The sequence below is a fragment of the Portunus trituberculatus genome, chromosome 18, assembly GCF_017591435.1.
Source record: "Portunus trituberculatus isolate SZX2019 chromosome 18, ASM1759143v1, whole genome shotgun sequence".
Lineage (NCBI taxonomy): Eukaryota > Metazoa > Arthropoda > Malacostraca > Decapoda > Portunidae > Portunus > Portunus trituberculatus.
In genome coordinates, this window is record NC_059272.1 from 18,776,735 (window position 1) to 18,798,485 (window position 21,751).

At 41.9% G+C, this 21,751-nt stretch overlaps 3 protein-coding genes across 20 annotated transcripts in view; all 3 read left to right on the plus strand.

Moving 5' to 3' along the window:
• Positions 1–18,310, plus strand: part of LOC123505509 (TOG array regulator of axonemal microtubules protein 1-like) — a 73,877-nt gene extending 55,567 nt beyond the window's left edge. For 6 of the 18 annotated variants that reach the window (XM_045256864.1, XM_045256869.1, XM_045256862.1 and 3 more), the window contains 12 exons: positions 9,133–9,257; positions 9,359–9,453; positions 9,674–9,881; positions 10,090–10,327; positions 10,585–10,704; positions 11,413–11,586; positions 12,472–12,621; positions 12,899–13,091; positions 13,404–13,552; positions 13,812–13,970; positions 14,174–14,300; positions 14,547–18,310. In XM_045256864.1, coding sequence (XP_045112799.1) covers positions 9,133–9,257; positions 9,359–9,453; positions 9,674–9,881; positions 10,090–10,327; positions 10,585–10,704; positions 11,413–11,586; positions 12,472–12,621; positions 12,899–13,091; positions 13,404–13,552; positions 13,812–13,970; positions 14,174–14,300; positions 14,547–14,615 — 1,807 coding nt within the window. In that variant the 3' untranslated portion in view covers positions 14,616–18,310. The remainder of the gene's footprint in view (positions 1–9,132; positions 9,258–9,358; positions 9,454–9,673; positions 9,882–10,089; positions 10,328–10,584; positions 10,705–11,412; positions 11,587–12,471; positions 12,622–12,898; positions 13,092–13,403; positions 13,553–13,811; positions 13,971–14,173; positions 14,301–14,546) is intronic. The other 12 variants (XR_006675173.1, XR_006675174.1, XM_045256865.1 and 9 more) reach the window with 8 other exon arrangements.
• Positions 18,311–21,214: 2,904 nt separating this feature from the next.
• Positions 21,215–21,751, plus strand: part of LOC123505498 — a 17,395-nt gene continuing 16,858 nt past the window's right edge. Inside the window, exon 1 of the mRNA XM_045256837.1 lies at positions 21,215–21,399. Coding sequence (XP_045112772.1) covers positions 21,215–21,399 — 185 coding nt within the window. The remainder of the gene's footprint in view (positions 21,400–21,751) is intronic.
• The window catches only part of LOC123505495 (beta-hexosaminidase subunit alpha-like), a 28,089-nt gene continuing 27,640 nt past the window's right edge, over positions 21,303–21,751 (plus strand). Inside the window, 1 exon segment of the mRNA XM_045256834.1 lies at positions 21,303–21,439. The gene's annotated coding sequence lies outside the window, so the exon portion shown is untranslated.

The following is a 21,751-nucleotide window of genomic DNA, read 5'->3' on the forward strand; positions in this document are numbered from 1 at the left end:
TTAGGCGCTGTTGAAAGTGTCATGAAGAGGTGTGTGTGTGTGTGTGTGTGTGTGTGTGTGTGTGTGTGTGTGTGTGTGTGTGTGTGTGTGTGTGTGTGTGTGCGACCTATTGCTTTGGAAACAGCAAGTCTTTATGAAATAACAATCTGTATTTCGTGTGTGTGCGTGAGAGAGAGAGAGAGAGAGAGAGAGAGAGAGAGAGAGAGAGAGAGAGAGAGAGAGAGACAGACAGAATAAAAAAAAATGACATAAACAGAGAAAGCATTGATAGATAAGCACACAAAAGAGCAAAAGAGACCATGACTTCAAATGAAATCTAAAAAAAAGTAAAAAAGTACGAGAATAAGAGAGAGAGAGAGAGAGAGAGAGAGAGAGAGAGAGAGAGAGAGAGAGGGGGGGCAAAGTACAAAACATCCATATACAGTAATAACAGAGTAGCTTGATGGGTGGCGGGCGTGACTCGTGTTTAAGGCGGGGAGAAAGCGAATACAAAGGTACTGTACCTAGCTGGGGCCCGGTGACTAGCTGGCTTAGGGACAATAGAGGCATTAGAGAGGCACGGCAGACTGACAGGAGATGGAGGATGAGATTGAAAAGTTAGCAGAGATTTCTTGACTGACCATTTTGCGAGACTGGCCTGTCTTCTGAAACGCTTTGCTCTTTTATCACGACTGTTTTCAAAGGTCACAGAGATGATTAGCGGAGTTTTCAAGAGTGTTTCTCCAGTTAATAAGGTAGAAATCTTGTTAATCTGCCTCTAGAAGTGTGAAATTACCTTTAAAATCTCGTATGAATTTTAATAAAGGCTTTTCAAATAGTGGAGGTGAAGCACAGAAGTATTTGAGAATACGAGTCGCTGTGCAATTGAAGAGAGGGATTTGTCAAACGTGGAGGACTGGAACTGTCTCAATAAACACACACGGAACGCACTCAGTAATCAGGTTGTCAGTGTTGAGTCATTAAGGGGGTTCAAAAGAAGATTTGTCCAGTTTATTGATGGGAGGGACAGGTGGAAATAGGTGGGGTTTCATAATAGGGATTGACACGTGTAGTTATGGTGGCTTCTTGCAGCTTCCCTTGTTTTCTTATGCTTTTATAGATGGATAGACGGATTTTTATTGGTCACAAGATACCAGTCACTTATATACTTATCAGCATGTTACATATATAGTGAAAAGTAGCAGCTTTGTAATAATGATAAAGTGAAACGGTTAAACATTACTTAAAGACCATCAAACAAACCTATATTAACATTCACACACACACACACACACACACACACACAAGGCAAGGTGTAGCAAGGTGTGTCAGTGTAGTGTGTTGTCAGGTATCCGGTGGCAAAACAACACGTATTACTAACAACTAACTTGGTCATGGTCGAGAAACAGAAAGAATAAAGCAAGGATAACTCACATCACACCAGCAGGAGCCGCCAGCACGCGATGAAGGAAAGAGTGAGTGAGTGAGGCGGCGGGGCGGGGGGGTGTGGCGGGAAAAAAGCATGCAGTATTTATTCTGACTAAATTCTTGGCGAGTGTTTGGTATCTGGGTCAGGCTGGTGGTGGTGGTGATGGTGGTGGTGGTCAGCGAGAGAGGATTACAAACCTCACCACGACTATTACTATTAGCATGGTTCTCAGTAGCGTTTCTCCTATTGATAATATAGAAAACTTATTAATCTACCACTAGGACAGTAATAACACTTTTCAAACCTCGTGCAGCTTCAACTATGTGTAGCGTTCTGAAAGTTGTGGGGGTATGTGTTCCAGAGATGCTCAGAATATAGTCCAAAGTCGCGTTTTTAACCCCTCGAGTACCATCACGCGTTTCCATATTCATTCCACTTACTATTTGGTCATTTTCAACAGCTTCAGAAACTCATATAGGGGATTAAAATTATGAAGACTGTGACCATTAATCTTCTGACCCCCATAGACCCTTCTTGATGTCAATAAAATGGCTTAATCGTACACAAATCTCAAGGTAAAAATGTGCCTCAGTATTGAAGGGGTTAAATCTGTCTTCATCTTCCACTGTGATTCTCGTTTTCTCTCGTGGACTTGATGAGTGAGTGAGACATTCCCACCACATCTTAGGAAAGGACCAGGACCATATGTTTTCTCTCTCTCTCTCTCTCTCTCTCTCTCTCTCTCTCTCTCTCTCTCTCTCTCTCTCTCTCTCTCTCTCTCTCTCTCTCTCTCTCTCTCTCTCTTTGGTCATTCAACTCACCACTAATATTCGGTATGTAACTGATCACATAATTGATTAGACTACGTGTGTGTGTGTGTGTGTGTGTGTGTGTGTGTGTGTGTGTGTGTGTGTGTGTGTGTGTGTGTGTGTGTGACTTTTCCTGAGGCGTTGATTAGTTATTTATCTGCGAGTGAGTGAGTGAATGAGTGAATCAGTTATTGTGTCAGTTAGTTAGGTAATGGTGGTGAGGGTACAGATATATTGAGTGACTGACTGACTGCAATTATGGTGTCACACAAGTAAATACGTGGGTGAAGATGGTGGTGAGTGAGTGAGTGAGTGAGTGAGTGAGTGAGTGCTTGTGTGAGTGACAAGTTCATAGGAAGTGTATATACTACGTACTTGGCAACCATCATAACAAACACTCACACACACACACACACACACACACACACACACACACACACACACACACACACACACACACACACACACACACACACACTCACTCTCTCTCTCTCTCTCTCTCTCTCTCTCTCTCTCTCTCTCTCTCTCTCTCTCTCTCTCTCTCTCTCTCTCTCTCTCTCTCTCTCTCTCTCTCTCTCTCTCTCTCTCTCTCTCTCTCTCTCTCTCTCTCTCTCTCTCTCTCTCTCTCTCTCTCTCTCTCTCTCTCTCTCTCTCTTTCATATCGGTTTGTACATCGTTTAGTACATAACGATGTCTCATAGAGAGAGAGAGAGAGAGAGAGAGAGAGAGAGAGAGAGAGAGAGAGAGAGAGAGAGAGAGAGAAACGTGGGTCGCAGTGGTTGGAGTAGTAGTAGCAGTAGTAGTAATTGTTGTTGTTGTTGTTGTTGTTGTTGTTGTTGTTGTTGTTGTTGTTGTAGCAGTTGTAGTAATAGTGAGAACAACAACGACCACCACTGCGTACATCATCACCATCACGTTCACCACCACTATCATCATCATCATCATCATCATCATCATCATCATCATTGTCAACAACATTACAAAAATCGACAGACACGCTCGATGAACTAGAAAAAACTCTCTCTCTCTCTCTCTCTCTCTCTCTCTCTCTCTCTCTCTCTCTCTCTCTCTCTCTCTCTCTCTCTCTCTCTCTCTCTCTCTCTCTCTCTCTCTCTCTCTCTCTCTCTCTCTCCGAACACTTTTCTCGATATTTCTTCCTATTCACTTGTTTATCAATACTTTGCTCCTTATCTGTTGTTCCCTTTAGCATGACGCTTTCCTCTTTCCTCTCGTCTGAACAAACATGACCTTTTGTTTGTGTTGACTTACGTGACTTGTGTTGCGAGGAGTGTGTTGCCTTCCCAAAATATCCATCTCCCTTAAGTCTTTCTTTTTATTATATTTACCCGTTTTCTTTTTTCATCTATTTTTCAATGCCATTACGCATCATTAGGATAGTAAACAGGAAGAGATACAAAAAACGTACTAGAATAAGTCGTGGCTTTGAGGAAAAAAAAAAAAAACTTAAGTGGGTCTCTTTCGTTTTCTCTCTTTTTTTTTTATATATATTTTTATTTATTTATTTATTTTTGTGTATGGAATCATGTCAAGTAAATCCATACTCTCTCTGTCTCTCTTTTTTTTCATCACAAACGAACAGTTGCAGACACGTTAATCATCACACACACACACACACACACACACACACACACACACACACACACACACACACACACACACACACACACACACACACACACACACACACACACACACACGTGACTAAGAAATTTAACGTAATCTTAGCACATTCCTACTTCAACCCAACACGAGTACGAATTTCAGGGAGTGGCATTAATCAGACTCAGAGGAATGAATAGCGGGCAAATGAGGTCTGGGTGTCTGGGTGAGTGAGTGTCTGGGTGTCGGGGTTTGTGAATGTCTGGGTGTCTGGGTGTGACTTCATTGCTCACCTACAGGTCTAGCTATAGGTGTGACGAACTCTGAGTGTGTATTGATGGGAGGGAAGGGCCTTGGGTACTGTTGTGTCGAACTATCACTGGAATCACTGCGTTATCATTGCAAAATATCGATTCTTTAGAAAAAAAAAAAGAAACGTCTGAAAACCGAAATAACTTTACTATCGCCAGTTAACTCATCACTGAATTTACAGAAAAAAGAAAATAAACACTCTTGAAAACCTAAACAGCTTATAATCTCCCACAAGAATTCTGGAAACCCTCCTGCAAACACAACAAACTTAAACAAACCCACCTAGACTATCGCCAGAAGCATAAAAAGCACCTTTGAAAACCTGAAATTCGCTGCACTCTCTTAAGCTCTCACGGGAATCATGGAAACACCCTTGAAAATTCCTACAACCTAACTCCCACCCTTGAAAACCCTCCAGTAACTTCCATTAAGAGTAAACACAACAAAACGCTTGAGAACACGGACCTAGATCTACATATTTGTTTGTAGGTCATCTGGTTGTAGTGTGACAAACATACGTGCAAGCGATACTGGTGCTGGTGGCGGCGGGAGGGAGGGAGGGTGAGGGAAGGAGAGGGATACGGGTAGAGAGAGAGAGAGAGGGAGGGAGCGGGATCAGTAGGTAGGTAGATGTTAAGGGGGTGAACGATTCCGGGTGTCGGCAGTGAAGTAGTACCTGTTAGTGGGAGTAGACGGTCGTGTGGTCCTCTTCTTCCTCCTCCCTACTCCCTCCATCCCTCCCTTCTACTCGTCTTGTCCCGCGTGCCAAACTTACAGTGCCTTACTTGGTCCCTTTGCACAAACCAACATCACGCATCCACCTGCCTCGCCCACACTCCTTCCTGTAACACTGCTGACCACTGGAATTAAAGTTAAACGGAGGAAAAGAAAGGAAGATCAAAGGAAAACGGTGCAAAAACTTACTAATCTACTACTAATAAAAAGAAAAGGAACATTGTGAAATAGATGATGACAGAAGTAAAAAGGTTACAGTATTAGATCTCTGAAGGAAAAGTAATGAGAAAGGAGAAAAGATAAAAGAAAACTGTGCGAACACTTAATGAATTTTGCTAGTGGAAAGAATACATTGGCTGTGATATACGTAGAAAATAATAGTAAAAAGAAAAAAAGTGACAACGTTATTGGATATACGATGAAGAAGTAATGGTAAGCCTTAGAGTGGAAAAGAAGACAAGATAAGGAAGTGATATAACTGTTAAGAAAGTTTAAAAAATACTCTTATGAGATATGTTAAGTATAATTATGTACGGAGAACATGTTGTAAGAGATAACGGAAACAAGCGTAATGAAAATTAAGGAAAAATAGAAAAAGGAAAACTAGCGAGAAAGGAATTTTTAGAAACAAAGGAGGTGAACTAGGATAAGAATGAAGAAAAACCCGAAATAAGGAAAAGAGCAAACATCGACCTGGAAAAGAAGGAAAATAAGAAACATAACGAAAGAGAGGCGTTACATAATCTAGGAAAATAATAAATACAAAGAAATGTATACGTGAGAAAAAAAGAAAAACAGATAGAAGAAATACAATAAAACTGAATAATAGTTAAGGAAAAGAAACAAAACAAGGAAAAAATAGAATAAAACTACCATAAAGAAGACCACTAATGCATACAATGGTAATAATGAACAGGCTAACGAGATCAATAATAATAACAAACAAACAGTAGCGTTCACTCCTTTAACGAGCATCGGAAAGCGTTCACTCTCCTAAACAAACAGTAACATAAACAGAGATATATCGCCAGCACGAAGATGTGATGAAATGAAGAACTCACACATATACTAGAGAAACAGTGGCGTTCATTCCTGCCTTCACACTTCTAAACAAATAACAGTAAGATGATAACAACAGTGACATTAACACGTATACTAGATAAACAGTAGCGTTCTTTCCTCTGACGGGCATTAGATACCAGGCATACCTCTATCTTGCATCACATCACAATTCACGCTCGCACGCTGAACTCACGGAAGACGCACATTCTTGTTCAGTCAGTGTCGCGAGAGAATCAGTAACGCAGATCACTGGAGGAAAGCACAAATGATACTAAACGTGAATAAAAATAGAACAGTGTTAGTCATAGTAGAAAATCATCCAATATTTACGTACTTCTGGTCTGTACTATCCTGGGAAAAGACAAAAAAAAGTTCGCCATTTTAGTAACGTAGATCGCTGCAGGAAAAGCACATCTAAGATTAAACATGAACCAAAAACAACGTAGTGGGAATCGAGCCAAGAATTATCGGACATCTACTCTTGGTCTCTGTGAGGTGAAGAAGCCTCGCCATTGATGCACGGCCACGAGGAAGAGAAACACGTCGAATGGTGTGCGCGTAAAAGAAACACAGCTTTGCGACTCAGCGTGTTTCCGTGTCTATGGATGCTTTCAGTACTAGACGCCAGACAGTGATAAGTGGTGTATATCTGTGTGTTAAAGTGGAAAATAGTGTTGTTAGTGAAGGAAAACAGGGAACAAAGTTATCATGGTATGTAAATCAGTGTTTGTGAGGATTTGCACGTAGACTATAAATGGGTGGTGCTGTGACGTGTGTGTGTGGTTGAGAAGTAGCAACCAATATGTATGAGACTAAGTTCTGGGAAATTGATATGGGAAGTGCTCTTTGTGATCTTCCAAAAATAATGTGCTGCGCAAATGAATAACATAAATGGTGGCTCAGAACAGACAACTAATAGATACATAAAAGAATAGATAATACAACAAAAATTATATTGAAAAAGTCACTAGAAAGAGGACAGACAAAACAAGTGAAGAACATGACAAAGAAGAATGGAACTGAAAAATAATAACTTAAGAAAAATTACAGTAAATATCAGTGAAAGTTTTTCATTTGAGCTTGAAGACAGAAAAAAGAAAAATGAGCTAAGCGTCTGTGCACTCTTGAAAGAAAAAAAAAAAAAATAGAAGAGGAGTGAAGTGTTAAAGAATATTACAATACATCTTGAGACGACCTTTGTGTTAACAAGGACCATATTCTCAGCCCATAGCTCCTCTACATTCAAAAGGTTATAGCTGAAGTGACACGGAGTTTTAAGAGGGATTTTACGGTTGTAGTGACAAATTAACAAGAGTTCTACATCAAGTGAAGAAACATTCTTGGAAACACGGCGAAACATCTCTGTGATCTTTGAAAACGGTCGCGGTGAGAGAGTGAAGTGTTTCTGAATACGGGCCTTCGTACTGACGCCACCTGATGCCCGGATGAGTGTTAGGATGCCAGGCAGGTGGCGCGGCAAGGGGCAACCACGGGCGGAAGGTGCTGGTGGTGCTCCTGGCGCGGTGGTGTTGCGGTATCCAAGGTGAGGCCGTGACGCACCAGGTAAACACAACGTGACGTCATTACCTGGCCCCACGACACCCGGCCCGACCCCCGCCCTACACCATGGGGGGTCGGAACTCCACCCCTGTTGTGCGCATCGGCGAGGAGAGGTAGGCTGCTGCCGGGGCTGCGGGGCGACACGCGGTGCTCGTCCCTGTATCGCAGGTGTCAGACTTATATACAGTTATCGATTACTTAGGAGCGAGTACACACAAGCCGGAAATTGATGAAAGATGAAGATTGATGAAAAGTACTGATAATTACGGGTAACTTAAGAAGGGCCACATTTGTAGGGCGAGGGAAAATATGGTGTTGATGATTATAGACACCTTTTGAATGAGTATACTCGCACAGAGGTTGCAGGAGAAGGGAGAGGGAAATAGTAATAAGTATTGATAACTCAAGAACGAGAACATACTTATCGAAGAATCTAAATATATAGTGATCATTGATGACTTAATTAATCAAGCCGACCATGGAAGGAGACGAATAATGTAATTATTGATAACGTTAGTACATAGCCAGCAAATCTGGATAAATTGATAAATGAATAGACGAATTCCAGGTGTGAGAAACATGATTCCATTCCCTCCCTGACCCCATCTACTGGCCACTCCTTGTACTAATTAATTGTGAAAGGAAGAAGAAAAGAAAAAAGAAAAGAATGCTTGTACTGTTAATCATTGGTAACTTAAGAACGGGTAAACAGAGATGTAAAAAAGAAAAAAAGAAAAGGTTTGTGTGAATAATCAGCGAGTACGAGGGACACGTGCTGCTATGCCAATAAAATAAAATAATAAAATAAGCTATAAAAGTACAATTCCTTGCCAATGTTCAGCCTTTCCCCGTTTTTTTACTTCACACGAAATTTTCAGCACGCTATAGCAGGCCTCGTGACATTTGCTTCGTTGTTTATCATATGTACCGACTCTTGTCAAAAACTTCCCACGCGATAGACACTCTCTCTCTCTCTCTCTCTCTCTCTCTCTCTCTCTCTCTCTCTCTCTCTCTCTCTCTCTCTCTCTCTCTCTCTCTCATTAGTCCGGCAGTGTATGATAAGGACGGTACTTTTTTTTTTTTATATACATACGCTCCTGTTGTATAGCTCCTTAATGAACCACACTGAGACCAACACCTCCTCACCTCTCATTACCTTCTTTATTCATCGCTATCTTTACTACCCATCTTTATTCGTGGCTATTTCTGTCTATCTTTATTCATTTTCTCTTTTCCTGTCTATTCATTGTATCTTCCTACCTTTATGTATTATTTTGCTTTTTGTTTTCGTTCATGATCTCTACATATCTTTATTCATTATCTTTCTTTCTTTATTTATTCATGACTTTTTTTTATTCTACCCATCTCTTTCACCACCACTATTTTCAAAGGCCCATAAAGATGATAAGCTGAGTTCTCAAGTGTGTTTTCCTGTTAATAATTTACAAAAGTTATTAACGTGTCATTAGAATCCAAGAAACACCCTTGAAACCCGCGTAGCTTCAACTAAAGTCTTTGGAAAGTAGTGGAAGTAACATTGAAGAAGCGTTGTGGAATGTAGGACTAAGGACCACGTGACTAAATAATTTGGAGTGAGAATTGACTGGATTCTCTTAATCACTGCAGGAGGTCGTCTTTTGATGCGGCGCAGGCAGGCAGGAGGAGAAAAGGAGCAGATGCCACCTCGCCCTCCCGCCACTCCCTGCCCAATGACGCCCTTCTCTCCAGCGGCCTCGGTGTGGTTGGCAAGGGTATGTGCGTGCGTGTGTGCGTGTCTATATGTTATTACTAAACTCTCATTTTTCAGATTGAATTGTGTTTATTTTGTCTTGAAAACTCTTCACTATTGCAGGTGTTGTTGGTGGCGGTGGCCGCTCCCGCACTAATCACAATGATAAGGATTTCCGAAACTTTGACTACGAGAGTGACTTCGAAACGGACGAGGAGGTGGGTGGGAAACTAAGGCCTCCACTTTTCACTCTTTAGTATGTGTGGTGCAGTGTTCAATGGTGATGTGAAGTATGTAGATGGAGGTGATGGTAGTGGTGGTAGGTCAGCCAAATGAGAATACCACTGAGGTATCATGTGTGTGTGTGTGTGTGTGTGTGTGTGTGTGTGTGTGTGTGTGTGTGTAAAGAGATAGATACACCTCCTCTTTGCCCAGCAGGACATCAAGCTTGCCAACACCACTCTCACCAAGATGAAGCTTCTCAGTAAAAAGCAAGAGAACATGAAAGAGATCGACCGTCGCCGCCAAGACCGGGAGACACGGCGTGCTCAGGAGGAGAGAGTCAAAAAGTACCGGCAGCTGGAGATGCAGCACAGCCAGAACTCCCTGCAACCTTCCAGTGCTGACAGCGGGGACTCCAAGCTGTGTAGGTGTTTAGCTTATTGCAATAAACCCTTTCAAGAAGGAAATTTCAAGACACTAATCCTCAAATTCTGGATTATCCTTTTGACCTTTCTTTACAGGCTGACACTTCAGTGAGCCTTTTTCTTGATATTTTTCATTCTTTTTGTTGACCCAGTCCATTATCCCTCTTACATGAAAAATCAGTAAATAACATTGTAATTCTGCTGCAGCCGTTCATCCCAACCTGAGTTACCGGGGTCGAGACGCCAGTGCTCGCCGCACCTACCGCCGCAGTCCCCGCCACAGTCCCACACCAAGCCCCACACCCCTTGCCAGGATACCCAAGAGCAGGAGTCACAATGCAAACCTTAGCAAGGGCTTTAGCAAAGCCACCGAGAAGCGACACCGGTCGCTGGAAAGGAACATCAACACTCAGGCCAACGGTGTCCACCCTCGAGAAACCTTCAGGTAGTTGTCTCACGTTGGTCTACTCTTACTCTGAAAGTGTGATTTTTGTAATTAAATAAATTCATTCATGACATTAAAGACTGAAACATTATATATACAGTATGTAACCATCTATGTTTGTTTGATATATGAGGGATAATTGATTTATAAATTAAGTTTAACAAATAAACTATTACTTAGCTAGTTACCTATTCTTTATAATTAAATTCTTTTCTTACCTACATCTTCATTGGGTTTTTCAATTCATATGATTTCAGTAGAACGCCACAGCTGGTGAAGCGAGGACAACCCCCTGTAAGTTTTGGTGGTGGTGGTAGTGGACATCTGAGCAACAGTCTGGGCAGCAACAGACGATATGCCAAGCGTCCACCAGACAGGTGAGTGTTGCTTCCTGACTCAAGATTCAGATATCTGTCAAGCATTTCGTAGAACTTCCAGTGATTGTCAGTAACATTAATAGAATTATTTTCCAATATCAGATATTTTACGAGTAGTCTGTGCCAGACCAGCAAGTGTGAGCAGCTATTTGCCTATTGGTGTGTGGCATAGAGGTGCAGCATCCACAACACCTATCACTGTGACTCAGCCTTGGTAGTTAATATTTTAGCCAATTTCAGCATGTAATGTATTATTGACAGCTGGTATAGGTCAGGGTATCTGGCCCTGAAGCAACAGAGAGAAGGAGGGAAGGAGACTGTTATGGATGCAGCTTGTCATGACAAACAGAGGAGATATAGCTACTAGAGATCTGATCAGAGCCTTGCAGGTTAGAGGAGAAGGAATTAGTTCATTGTTACTTTTAAGACACTACAACATTGGGATCATGTCCCACCATGGTGGAAAGAGTAAGTCTGAGGAATGTTCTGAAGCAGGGCATTGCGGCAAATCTGTGGATCTTAAGTCCAGCTGTCCCTCACTTTCTAAATGTCCCACACATGTGGTTAACAGTACTAACATTGTGTGTTGACTACATCACCTTTTGTGTTATGTACTCTATTGATAAGATAGAAATTGACATTCTTAATGCATACTTGTTTGATATAATTTGTAATGGGACAAATCATGGCAAGCCTTCCTGCCTGTAGAGGTGAGGTGCGGGTGGAGCCACATCACTCCAGACCCACGGGACAGGCAAGGACACCTCAGGATAGGAGGACCAACCTCACCCCCCCTCACAGGTCCGCACCAGTCACGGCAGCAGCTGTGCATCGAGTCACTCCCAAAACTAGGAACCCGCAAGATAATAGAACAGACTCCAGGCTAGTTGCTGATTGGTAGAGCTGTGTTGGGTTCTCTCTCTCTCTCTCTCTCTCTCTCTCTCTCTCTCTCTCTCTCTCTCTCTCTCTCTCTCTCTCTCTCTCTCTCTCTCTCTCTCTCTCTCTCTCTCTCTCTCTCTCTCTCTCTCTCTCTCTCTCTCTCTCTCTCTCTCTCTCTCTCTCTCTCTCTCTCTCTCTCTCTCTCTCTCTCTCTTCTCTCTCTCTCTCTCTCTCTCTCTCTCTCTCTCTCTCTCTCTCTCTCTCTCTCTCTCTCTCTCTCTCTCTCTCTCTCTCTCTCTCTCTCTCTCTCTCTCTCTCTCTCTCTCTCTCTCTCTCTCTCTCTCTCTCTCTCTCTCTCTCTCTCTCTCTCTCTCTCTCTCTCTCTCTCTCTCTCTCTCTCTCTCTCTCTCTCTCTCTCTCTCTCTCTCTCTCTCTCTCTCTGTGTTGCATGCTGTGTGGTTTCTTGGCTGGCCTTCACCTGGTGTGCAGTGCAGTGTGATAGTGTGTGTGGCAGCTGCAAGGAAACACTCAGACACTGCTGTCCTCTGCTGCCACTTTGTTCACTGAGGTCTTGTTCTGGTTCATGTGGGATTTCAGGTTGCGGTTCATGTGGGATTTCAGGTTGCAGTTGTAGTGGTTTTTAATGTTTGTACAGTAGTATCCTGTATTTTGTCAGTAGGAGAAATGGAAACTTTTTCCTCTGTATATCATCTTCATATTGTGTGTATGTGTGTGTTATATTTCATCATTTACCATCAATAATGTTTGTATAGTATATATGTATCACCTTATCCTTTCAGATCATGTGGTTTTATTTATTTGAGGTGCTCAATCATAGGCTTAAACTTGTTCTGCAGTTTCATCTTTAATATTTCTTGTGTTCTCCAGGACCCCAGACTATCCCACCACCCCAATGGAAAGTGTAGGGCTGAGGATAGCAAAGCCGGCCTCCTCATGCTTCAAGCAGAACCTCGAACCTTTTGCCAGCCCACCTGATGCTCTCAGGATTGCCAATGAGCGCCTCAACTCCAATGACTGGTCAGTGTCTTGCATGTATATCTCCTCACATAAAGTGATGCAGTCCACAGATATTCTAAAGAAATATTGTGTTGTTCTTGTAAGAGTTATTTGATACATTGGTTACAGCAGAAGGGTGTTATTGTTTCCTTTCTCCATGGACAAGACCTCACTTGTCATCCTTCCCTCCAAGCAATGTCTGCATATATCTTGAAAAAAACTGTATTACTGTGAAAAAAGCTGGTGGTATGAATCATAAAGAGATACTTGATACTCAACAAGAATCATCTTGTGGCAGGGAGGGTCAGGTGGAGGGGATTGAGATGCTGGTGCGGCTGGCTCACCACCACCCAGACACTGTGCTGGGCAACCTACGCAACATCAACATGTCCCTCATGAAGCAGGCTAAGAACCTTCGCTCCCAGGTGTCCCGCGCTGCAATCCAGGCCTTCACCTGCTTCTTTGATACTTTCAAACGCAGCATGGAGGGTGTAAGTATTACTACTGTGAAAAAATAAATTTCTTTGCTATAGATTAGGATCAGTATTTACTGTGTTGATAGCAGCTTGCTAGGTCAGAACTGCAGTCTAATATGCCCATTCTGTGTAGTTATAGACTGTGGATATCTCTGTCAGCTGCAAATCTAGAATAAGTATTACATGATTGTAGGACAAGGATGTGTCTGCACCATTATCTGCCACACCCTTGGTTGTGCTATCACACTTGTGTTCTGTAGCATTGTTGTGCATACAAATCTCTCAACTAATGCTCAGTAAACATTATAAATCTGCTTCTTATTTCAGGATGCTGAAAAAATAGCAACCATCCTGCTGAATCGGACAGTTGACACCAACAAGTTCCTTCAGCTGGACAGTAACCATGCCCTGGATGCCATGCTGGAGAACATCACTCCCTCCAAGGCCATTCCTGCCATCCTTCAAGAGGGACTTGGGTAAATATTATTCATTTCTCCCAAAAAGACACAAATATGATTTTGGCAACATTCCTTTATCCAAATGTTTTCTGTTAGAGCATGTGCAGTAGAGCAAACAATTAGGTATTAATTTTATATGATAAAAATAGCCGGCAAAGAGATTTATCGCAGTTTCCTTACCTTGAAATACAAATGATGAATATTGATATGATTATTTCACAAAAATGCAATGAAGAATGGTGAAGAATTATTGGTGAATTAGAAACTCTGCTATCAGTCACAGGAATCCCGCCGTGAGGACCAATGTGGCGCGACTGGTGGCCTACGAGGTGGAGAGACTTGGGGCCAGCCGTGTGTTGTCGGGCCAGAAGGACATCACGGATCGAGTGCTGCTGGCCGCTGCCAAGCTGGCTCAGGAGGGGAGTCTGGAAACAAGGTACAGGCATACTGTTGTTGATCGGTTGTAGTGTGATTAAGAGGCCTGTAACATGAGGGGCCTGGAGCACAGATGAGGTGAGCACAGCCCTCTGCTCATGTCTAGATCTCTGATGTATGCATCAATGATGGGTGGAGAAATCTTTATCCTTAAACCTCTCCTGCCTTCCATATACAATAAATGTATTACTTTCCTATTTTCAGACAATACGCCAAGCAGATATTCCATCCCTTGATTCAGCAAGGTCAGTTTGATGCCGTCCTCAAAAAATATGTGCCAGCCAATGACATCAGGAATCTACAGAAGCTCCTTGATAATTTGTCCAATGAGGTGAGAATATTATGTTTAGAGAACTTAATAATGACTAGAAAATAGTAAATACAATGATAATGAATGCTGTACATTACTTGGTTTTTTAACATGAATGTAGGTTACATGTGTCTTCCTGTAGTTTAGGAAGTGGGGAAAATTCAATGAATTTGATACTAAAAAGATGAATGTGACAGAAAGCAAACCATTAACAAAATACCAGCCTTTGATATGAGCAGCACATCACAATTGGGTTTCTTGTCACAGGGCCGCACTGTCCATGACTCTGCACGCACCAAGTTTGCCACCGGCTCCCGCTACACCAGGACCATGTGAAGCTGCCAGACCAATCCTTTCATGCATGTCATTTGGTGTTCATGATGCATTTTGTATCTTTAAGTCCAACCACAAATGTTATGTTTTGTACCTACGAAAAGAAGATGGAGAAGCTGATATGGTATAAACATTTTCATAGCTTGTGATGATGGTGGGATGTGATACAGGAGGTGTCTGGAAGGTGAGGTGCTCAGTGTATACGGAATATATTCACATTCTTCTGCTAGTATATCAAAATCAATATAGTAGTAATTTTTGGGGCATTCTGCTTCGATTGTCCTTTGCTTTTGTTAAGAGGATTGTTTTACTTAGATTTCCTTTTCCTTGTTGTTTTTAAGAGGGATGCTTATTTTACCAGATTTTATGTTCTTTTGGGAATATTATCACTATATTTTTCTCCAGGTGTAAAGGTTTGGTTAAATGCCTTTTTTATTTTACTTATTTATTATTTTTTTAGGGAAATTTATTTTGACTGCATAAATATCTTTTCATTTTTGATGGGAAAATATTTTCAAAAGCATCTCTTTCCACAAGAAGTGGGTTCTCTTATCTTGTTGAGCATCAGTACTGAAGGGCACATGTCCAGTGTGTCTGTGGTAATGTGGGTCACCTTTGCCTTACAGAGAACCACCACCATCCTCAGCAGGTCACACGTCCCTTCACTCTGAGCACCTACTAGGGTGCGTTGGAACCCTCTCAGTCATTCTTGTTCCACGAGCAGATCCAGTCATTATATGCTGAGTTGATATGATTTATTTATATATATATGTATATGTATATTTGTTATTTTGACTGAAAAGTTGCTTATTTACCTTAATTCAACAATGAATGACAAATTGTGCTTCAGTTCCTGTTTATTAATGGAAAAATTTATTTACTTAGTTGTTATCTGGAAATGGAGTAATTTGTAAAAGTGTGTGACGCAAGTAACTGATGTTTTCTCTCTTCTCCAATCTTCAGTTTTTTTCATGTTTTCCTGTGGAGTTATTAAACTTTACTAATCTCTTCCACCTATCTCCATCAAAGATACTATATATTCGCTTGTTAGCACTTCATCCACATACATGTAGTCTTCATTTGGTTAATTGATGATAATGGCTGGCATAAAAATTAAGGGATTCATAGAGGGACATAAAGGCTTATTTCTCCTATTGATTAAGAAACCTACTGAGTCTGTGATGCATAAATCTAAGTGGACATGGAGAGCACTGCAGGGCCAAGGCAGGGCGGTGCAGGCTGGGTGTGCTCCTTGTGATTCAGGCTTCTGTTGTCTAGCGGCCAGGAAGAGCAGCTCAATCAGGATTTTGTGGGAACATTCTCTGCTGTTGAAAGTTTATGAGATTCACACTTGTCCGTCCATTATTATTCAGGTTTTCTTTCTTGTAGATAGAATTGTTTACTCTTTACATGTAAATAGAGCAGGTATGACTTTAATGTTAGATTGGGACTTTAAAGCCTTTCTCAAAGATTGCATTAGTCTCAGTACTAATTAGAAAAGCTGACTATTTGCTCCAGAGAAGGTCCAGAATTTTATGTAAATAGTTATTATATCAGATATTATCTGAAATTTAATGCAGAGACCTATTTCAGTTAATTTTAGTGAATGGCATGGTGGTGCTATATATATTTGTATATGCTGTTATACATTTCATATATTTATCTAATCTTTATATTTGTGCCTAAGGTTTGCACAAATGGCTAAGTGTCACCATTCCCTATCCCTAGTCATCCTCTCATGATGGCGTGCATATATTTGGCTCGGTTTTGTCAAGTCTTCCTGTGGATCAGCAAGATCTTGTTTTTTTTCTCTTTATTTTCTAGTGAAGCAAACTCTTACATTCCTGTTTATCAACCAGGAACTCTTAAGAGATGCACATGATATCAATTTTTTTTTTTCTCCATTTAATAAGCAGGTATCTTTAGTTAGAAACCTTTTAAATGAACAATGACACTCTTTATTAAATTACTTGTATTTACCATGACTGTCTTTGGAGGAGCAAAGCATTTCAGTGTGCAGTGCTACACTTTGAGGAATTATGGAAATCAAAATGTAGTTCTAGCACATTTGTGTCAGTGGTGGGGCCAGAGGTCGGTGATGAACACACAGATACACATTCATCTTTCTCCACACCGGGCTAACACTCCCAGCAAGGAGAGACAGCTGAGGCAAGGCAAGACATCCCACAGACACTCAATGACTTCCATAATCACATCACATGCATTCCCTTACAAAAATATAACATCCTGGCCTCATCATGCATACTCATACCTAAATATTTGGATAGAATCACAATTAAATTGTAATATATAAAGTTGCAATATATATAAGGTTAAACTTATGGGTGTCAGCAGGTAAATTAGGCTGTGACACATGAACTCCTGTTGATAATGGCAGTCAAAATAGGGAAGTGCTGTGTTGGTCTGTGTGAAGGAGTATGATAGATCTTAAGACCTCCTTCGTTACATGACATACTCATGAACATGAGCTGAGCTTTTGTCTGCCTGTGACAATATAACACTTGTTATCTACTTCAATTAAGATGAAAGATTTGACATAACCATTTTTCCATTTAATGTCAGTGGTGTCTTTCAAAATTATACTTTAAGCTTGCACTGCTACATTTCATTAAGCTTGAGGAGAAGCCAGAGCATTCAGAGTTGAGAGTTGTGGCTTCTGTCGGGATTCACAAATTGATTGTTATTATTTCAATTATTTTTCCCACCAGTCTTAATTCTCATTTATCAGATATCCTGTCATAATCTTGTAGAGACTCAGCATTGTGCTAAGTTTATTTCCTGTCATTCCAACACACAACATATTTTGCTGTTGGGAATGAAAACCCAAATCACCCATACTACATGCAGAGATGCCAGTGCCTCATGATCACTCATTCCATTGGCATGCTTGACAGCCCCATTAGGTCATGAAGAGTCTCCACTCGCATCAGCAGAAACATTTACAATTCATGCTTAGGTCCTCATGCAGTAGACAGGTAGTAATGACATCAAGGTAAATTATTACTTCCTCGCCAAAGACTTTGCTATTTCACAGAGCAGGTTTTTTATTTTGCCTGTAGTCAGTAGGTATACAATAGAATTTATGGTTGTAAATATTGTAATATCTTCTGTTTTATAGATATCTGTAGGCATAGACAGCGATACAGGTAGGTACAGTCATGGTCAGAAGCAGAGTAACCATCTTCACTCACTTCCACTGTGTGTAGGGTTTTCCTGCAGTGCTGATACAGTTATATGGGCAACTGAGTAGTGAAGGTGGTAGACAAATCTCATATTGACCCAGGAATACTTTACTTATCTTATGTTTTGACGATAAGTACATCTCTCTGAGGAAGACTTGCAGTCAAAATGTTAAAGAAGTAAAATATTCTTGGGTCAACCTGAAATTTGTCAACCACCTTCACTTTTCCTGCAGTGTTACATCCTCTCACTTGCCAGACATCTGTCACACCTCAGGTCTGGTCAGATCATCAGTAGATCAGGAGGGGAAAAAATTTAGAGGAAAAACTTTAGACACAACAGAAATCAATACAGAATGTTACTCTTCCACTGACTGTGACTGTGCTGCTATACTTTGTCTGACCCGTCCAAGTTCTCCGTCCGGGATGCTGGAAGTCATCTGTTTAGGACTGTAAAAGTTGAATGTTAAAAAAAGAAAAATAAAGCGTCATTGTGTGGTTGTACATTTAGCTCCCCTATTACTGGTCTCTCTCTCTCTCTCTCTCTCTCTCTCTCTCTCTCTCTCTCTCTCTCTCTCTCTCTCTCTCTCTCTCTCTCTCTCTCTCTCTCTCTCTCTCTCTCTCTGATGGAGGAGTAGACAGAGATTAGTCTGGATGAAAGAGGCAGGGTAAAAGTAGTGCATGTGCATTTTGGAATGAATGTAAAGACCCATCCACAGTCCTCAGACTTTTTTTTTGTTTTGTGCTGAATAGATAGCTTCCAATCTCTCTCTCTCTCTCTCTCTCTCTCTCTCTCTCTCTCTCTCTGAAGTAAAAAAATATTAGAAGTAAAAAAATATAATGAATTCTGGATACTGATAACTGACCTACTGAGAAAGTCGTGCTATGGATCTCTCTCTCTCTCTCTCTCTCTCTCTCTCTCTCTCTCTCTCTCTCTCTCTCTCTCTCTCATAATAACCGCCCTGGTTCTTCCCTGCACGGAAAAAAAAAGCACGCAATAAAAAGATAAAAATAGAAATAAAAATAAAACAATGAACCCATGAGTGACGAGGACAATGTAGCCTATATAGTGTTGACATAGGCCTTGTACTACTACTATGGTGAATGTCAAACCATTGTCACTCGCAAGTGTTATTCCCTTGAAACCATTTATTTTCACCATCTCGTGTATCAGAAGCATTCATAATAGCAAAGGGTAAGGGAAAAGAAAACATGCTAAGGGTAACAAACATTTTTTTTTTTTTTTTTAGCAGGGGGAAAGGGAAAAACGTGCTGAGGATAATCTCTATGCGTAATATTGTAAAGTACGCCGCCACGTCTCGCCTGTCACTGAGTCTGCGCCAACACCCATCCTGGCCACCCATCCGCCTCCTCTCATTCCTCCCCACAACTTGGCCAAATGAGCCATACTAACTGAACTAACATTTTTTTCTTTTAGTTCATAAGATTTCGTGTTTAAACTTTTCATTGCTAGACTCTCTCTCTCTCTCTCTCTCTCTCTCTCTCTCTCTCTCTCTCTCTCTCTCTCTCTACGCATGTTCCATCATTTGCATTCCTGTCCGCGGCCTTCTAGCTACGTACATGTCCCGTGCTGTGATCTTTGTCAATGTGTGTGTGTGTGTGTGTGTGTGTGTGTTTCCACTTCCCTTCCCCATTTCCTTCCCGTCCATTGTTGATATTGTTTTGTACTCACTGACCACACTGGAAAAAGAAGAGAGAGAGAGAGATAGATAGGCTGGGGGAGGGGGTAGAGGAAAGGGGGGATGCGTACACTATTGTCTTCATTCCACTGAAGTTCATATCCACCACTTAACCTCATTGTACCTAGCGAGACTGTTCTTAGTGCTGTAATGATGCAAAAGTAGACTCTTTTCTTGTACTACATATATTCTTTTTTCTCACCCTGCCAGCCTTCCTCATTACGGAGCGAGCTTAGAGCTCATAGATCAATCTTCGGGTAGGATTGAGACCACAACACACTCCACACACCGAGAAAGCGAGGCCACAGCCCCTCGAGTTACATCCTTGAGTTATATCCCATAATTATTTATTGTTAGGTGAACAGGGGCTACACAGTAAGAGGCTTGCCCATTTGCCTTGTCGCTCTCGGGATTCGAACCCGGATCCTCTCGGCTGTGAACCGAGCGTGCTAACCATTACACTAAGCGGTGTGTAATCCACCACGGTCGTCTGCTGGTCACCCAGCCAGTCTTCCCCATTACGGAGCGAGCTCAGAGCTCATAAACCGATCTTCGGGTAGGACTCCATACACCGGGAAAGCGAGGCCACAACCCCTCGAATTACATCCCGTATCTATTTACTGCTATGTGAATAGGGGCTACACATTAAGAGGCTTACCCATTTGCCTTGCCGCTTCCCGGGATTCGAACCCTGGCCCTCTCGATTGTGAATCGAGCGTGCTAACCACAACGCAACGTGGTGTGTGTGTGTGTGTGTGTGTTTTCATTGATGGTGGTGTTTTTTTTCTTTAAATTGTTACCTTTTTTCCCTCTTTTTCCATTGTACGAAATGGTTGTGGTGGTGTTAGTGATGGTGCACATGGTGATAATGTTTGTTATTGGTACTAGTGGTGGTGGTGGTGGTAATAATGTTGGTGGTATCAGTGGTGTTTCCCAATCACCAAGGACGCTCTGTCTGGGTCCAGTCATTGCTTTGTCAACACACAAGAAGACAAGAGTTGGCGGACACTAGAAATGTTAACCGCTTTTCAGTGATGTGTGCAGGATGTTTGTCTTTGCAATATTCACCGGTGTATGACTATTCCGAGTGGCTTTTTTTTATAGCGCAATTAGATTAGTGTCATTATACATCATACAGCTCTGAACAAACACGACAGCACCTTCCCAACATCAAGGTGTTGTAAAGGCGTTGCATCACTCGATAGACTTCAAGGAATTACGTATGTCTTCGCGTCTGTTCCTTCCTTACGAGTTGCGACACATACACACACACACACACACACACACACACACACACACACACGTCTTTTGAAATGCTTTTGATTCCTATGCTTAGTAATTTTTAGTGGCACAGACATGATAAGTCAAGTTCTCGTGTGCATTCCTTCCTTTGGTAACGCAGGACCCTTGTCAAGCTGCCACTAGTAACTCGATATCCTCAATGAAGATCGCTAGTAACCTCCACTAGACCCTAGAATCTCTTGAGAAGTTGAAATAGACTTGCCGTGCCTTCAGTTTATCATTCATTGAATCATAACCAGTTGGAGTTTGTTAATGAGGATAGATATGTTTTATACAGCCACGTTATCACTTTTCTGGTGTTTGCGAATGCCATACAAGCTTGGGTGCATTTCGCCAGAGAATGCGTCGCACCCGACACCACTTAATTCCTTGATCACGAGTGACGGGTTTGTCCTAAGTGATGCTCGACAGTCCCGGTGTGATGAGGCTCATGGCAATAGTCAGCGAGTGGCGACGGCGCGAGTCGGTCAGTTGTCACCACGCACCGGCCTTGACGCATGCGCAGCATCACTTGCCACCGGAACCACTTTCGGGACCGTGGATAACTTGCCGGAGTGTTGGTGTGGCCTCCTTGCTGGTGCTGTTGTGAGTCCTCGGCGTGGTGGTGACGTGTGTGCTGTGAGAGGTGAGGAGACATGTAGTAGCGTGTGATGTGGCGGTGGTGCAGGGAAGAAGGCCTTCGCCACCACCGCTGTCGTTGCCCCGCGCGGATGTGCTCAATTTATAACCATCAGCCCTCATTTTCGGCAACCGGCTTAATGCCATACAATGTCACGTCCTGTATAATTGATCCCCCAAGACGTGTGTGCATTTCCCTCCTTTCTCTTCTTTCTCAGTCCTTCCCTACTTTATCCGTGCACATGAAGATAGCCTTGTCTGTTTTTCCTTTTTGTTGTTTTCGGTGCCTTAACTACCCCTTAGATCTCAGGGACTTTGA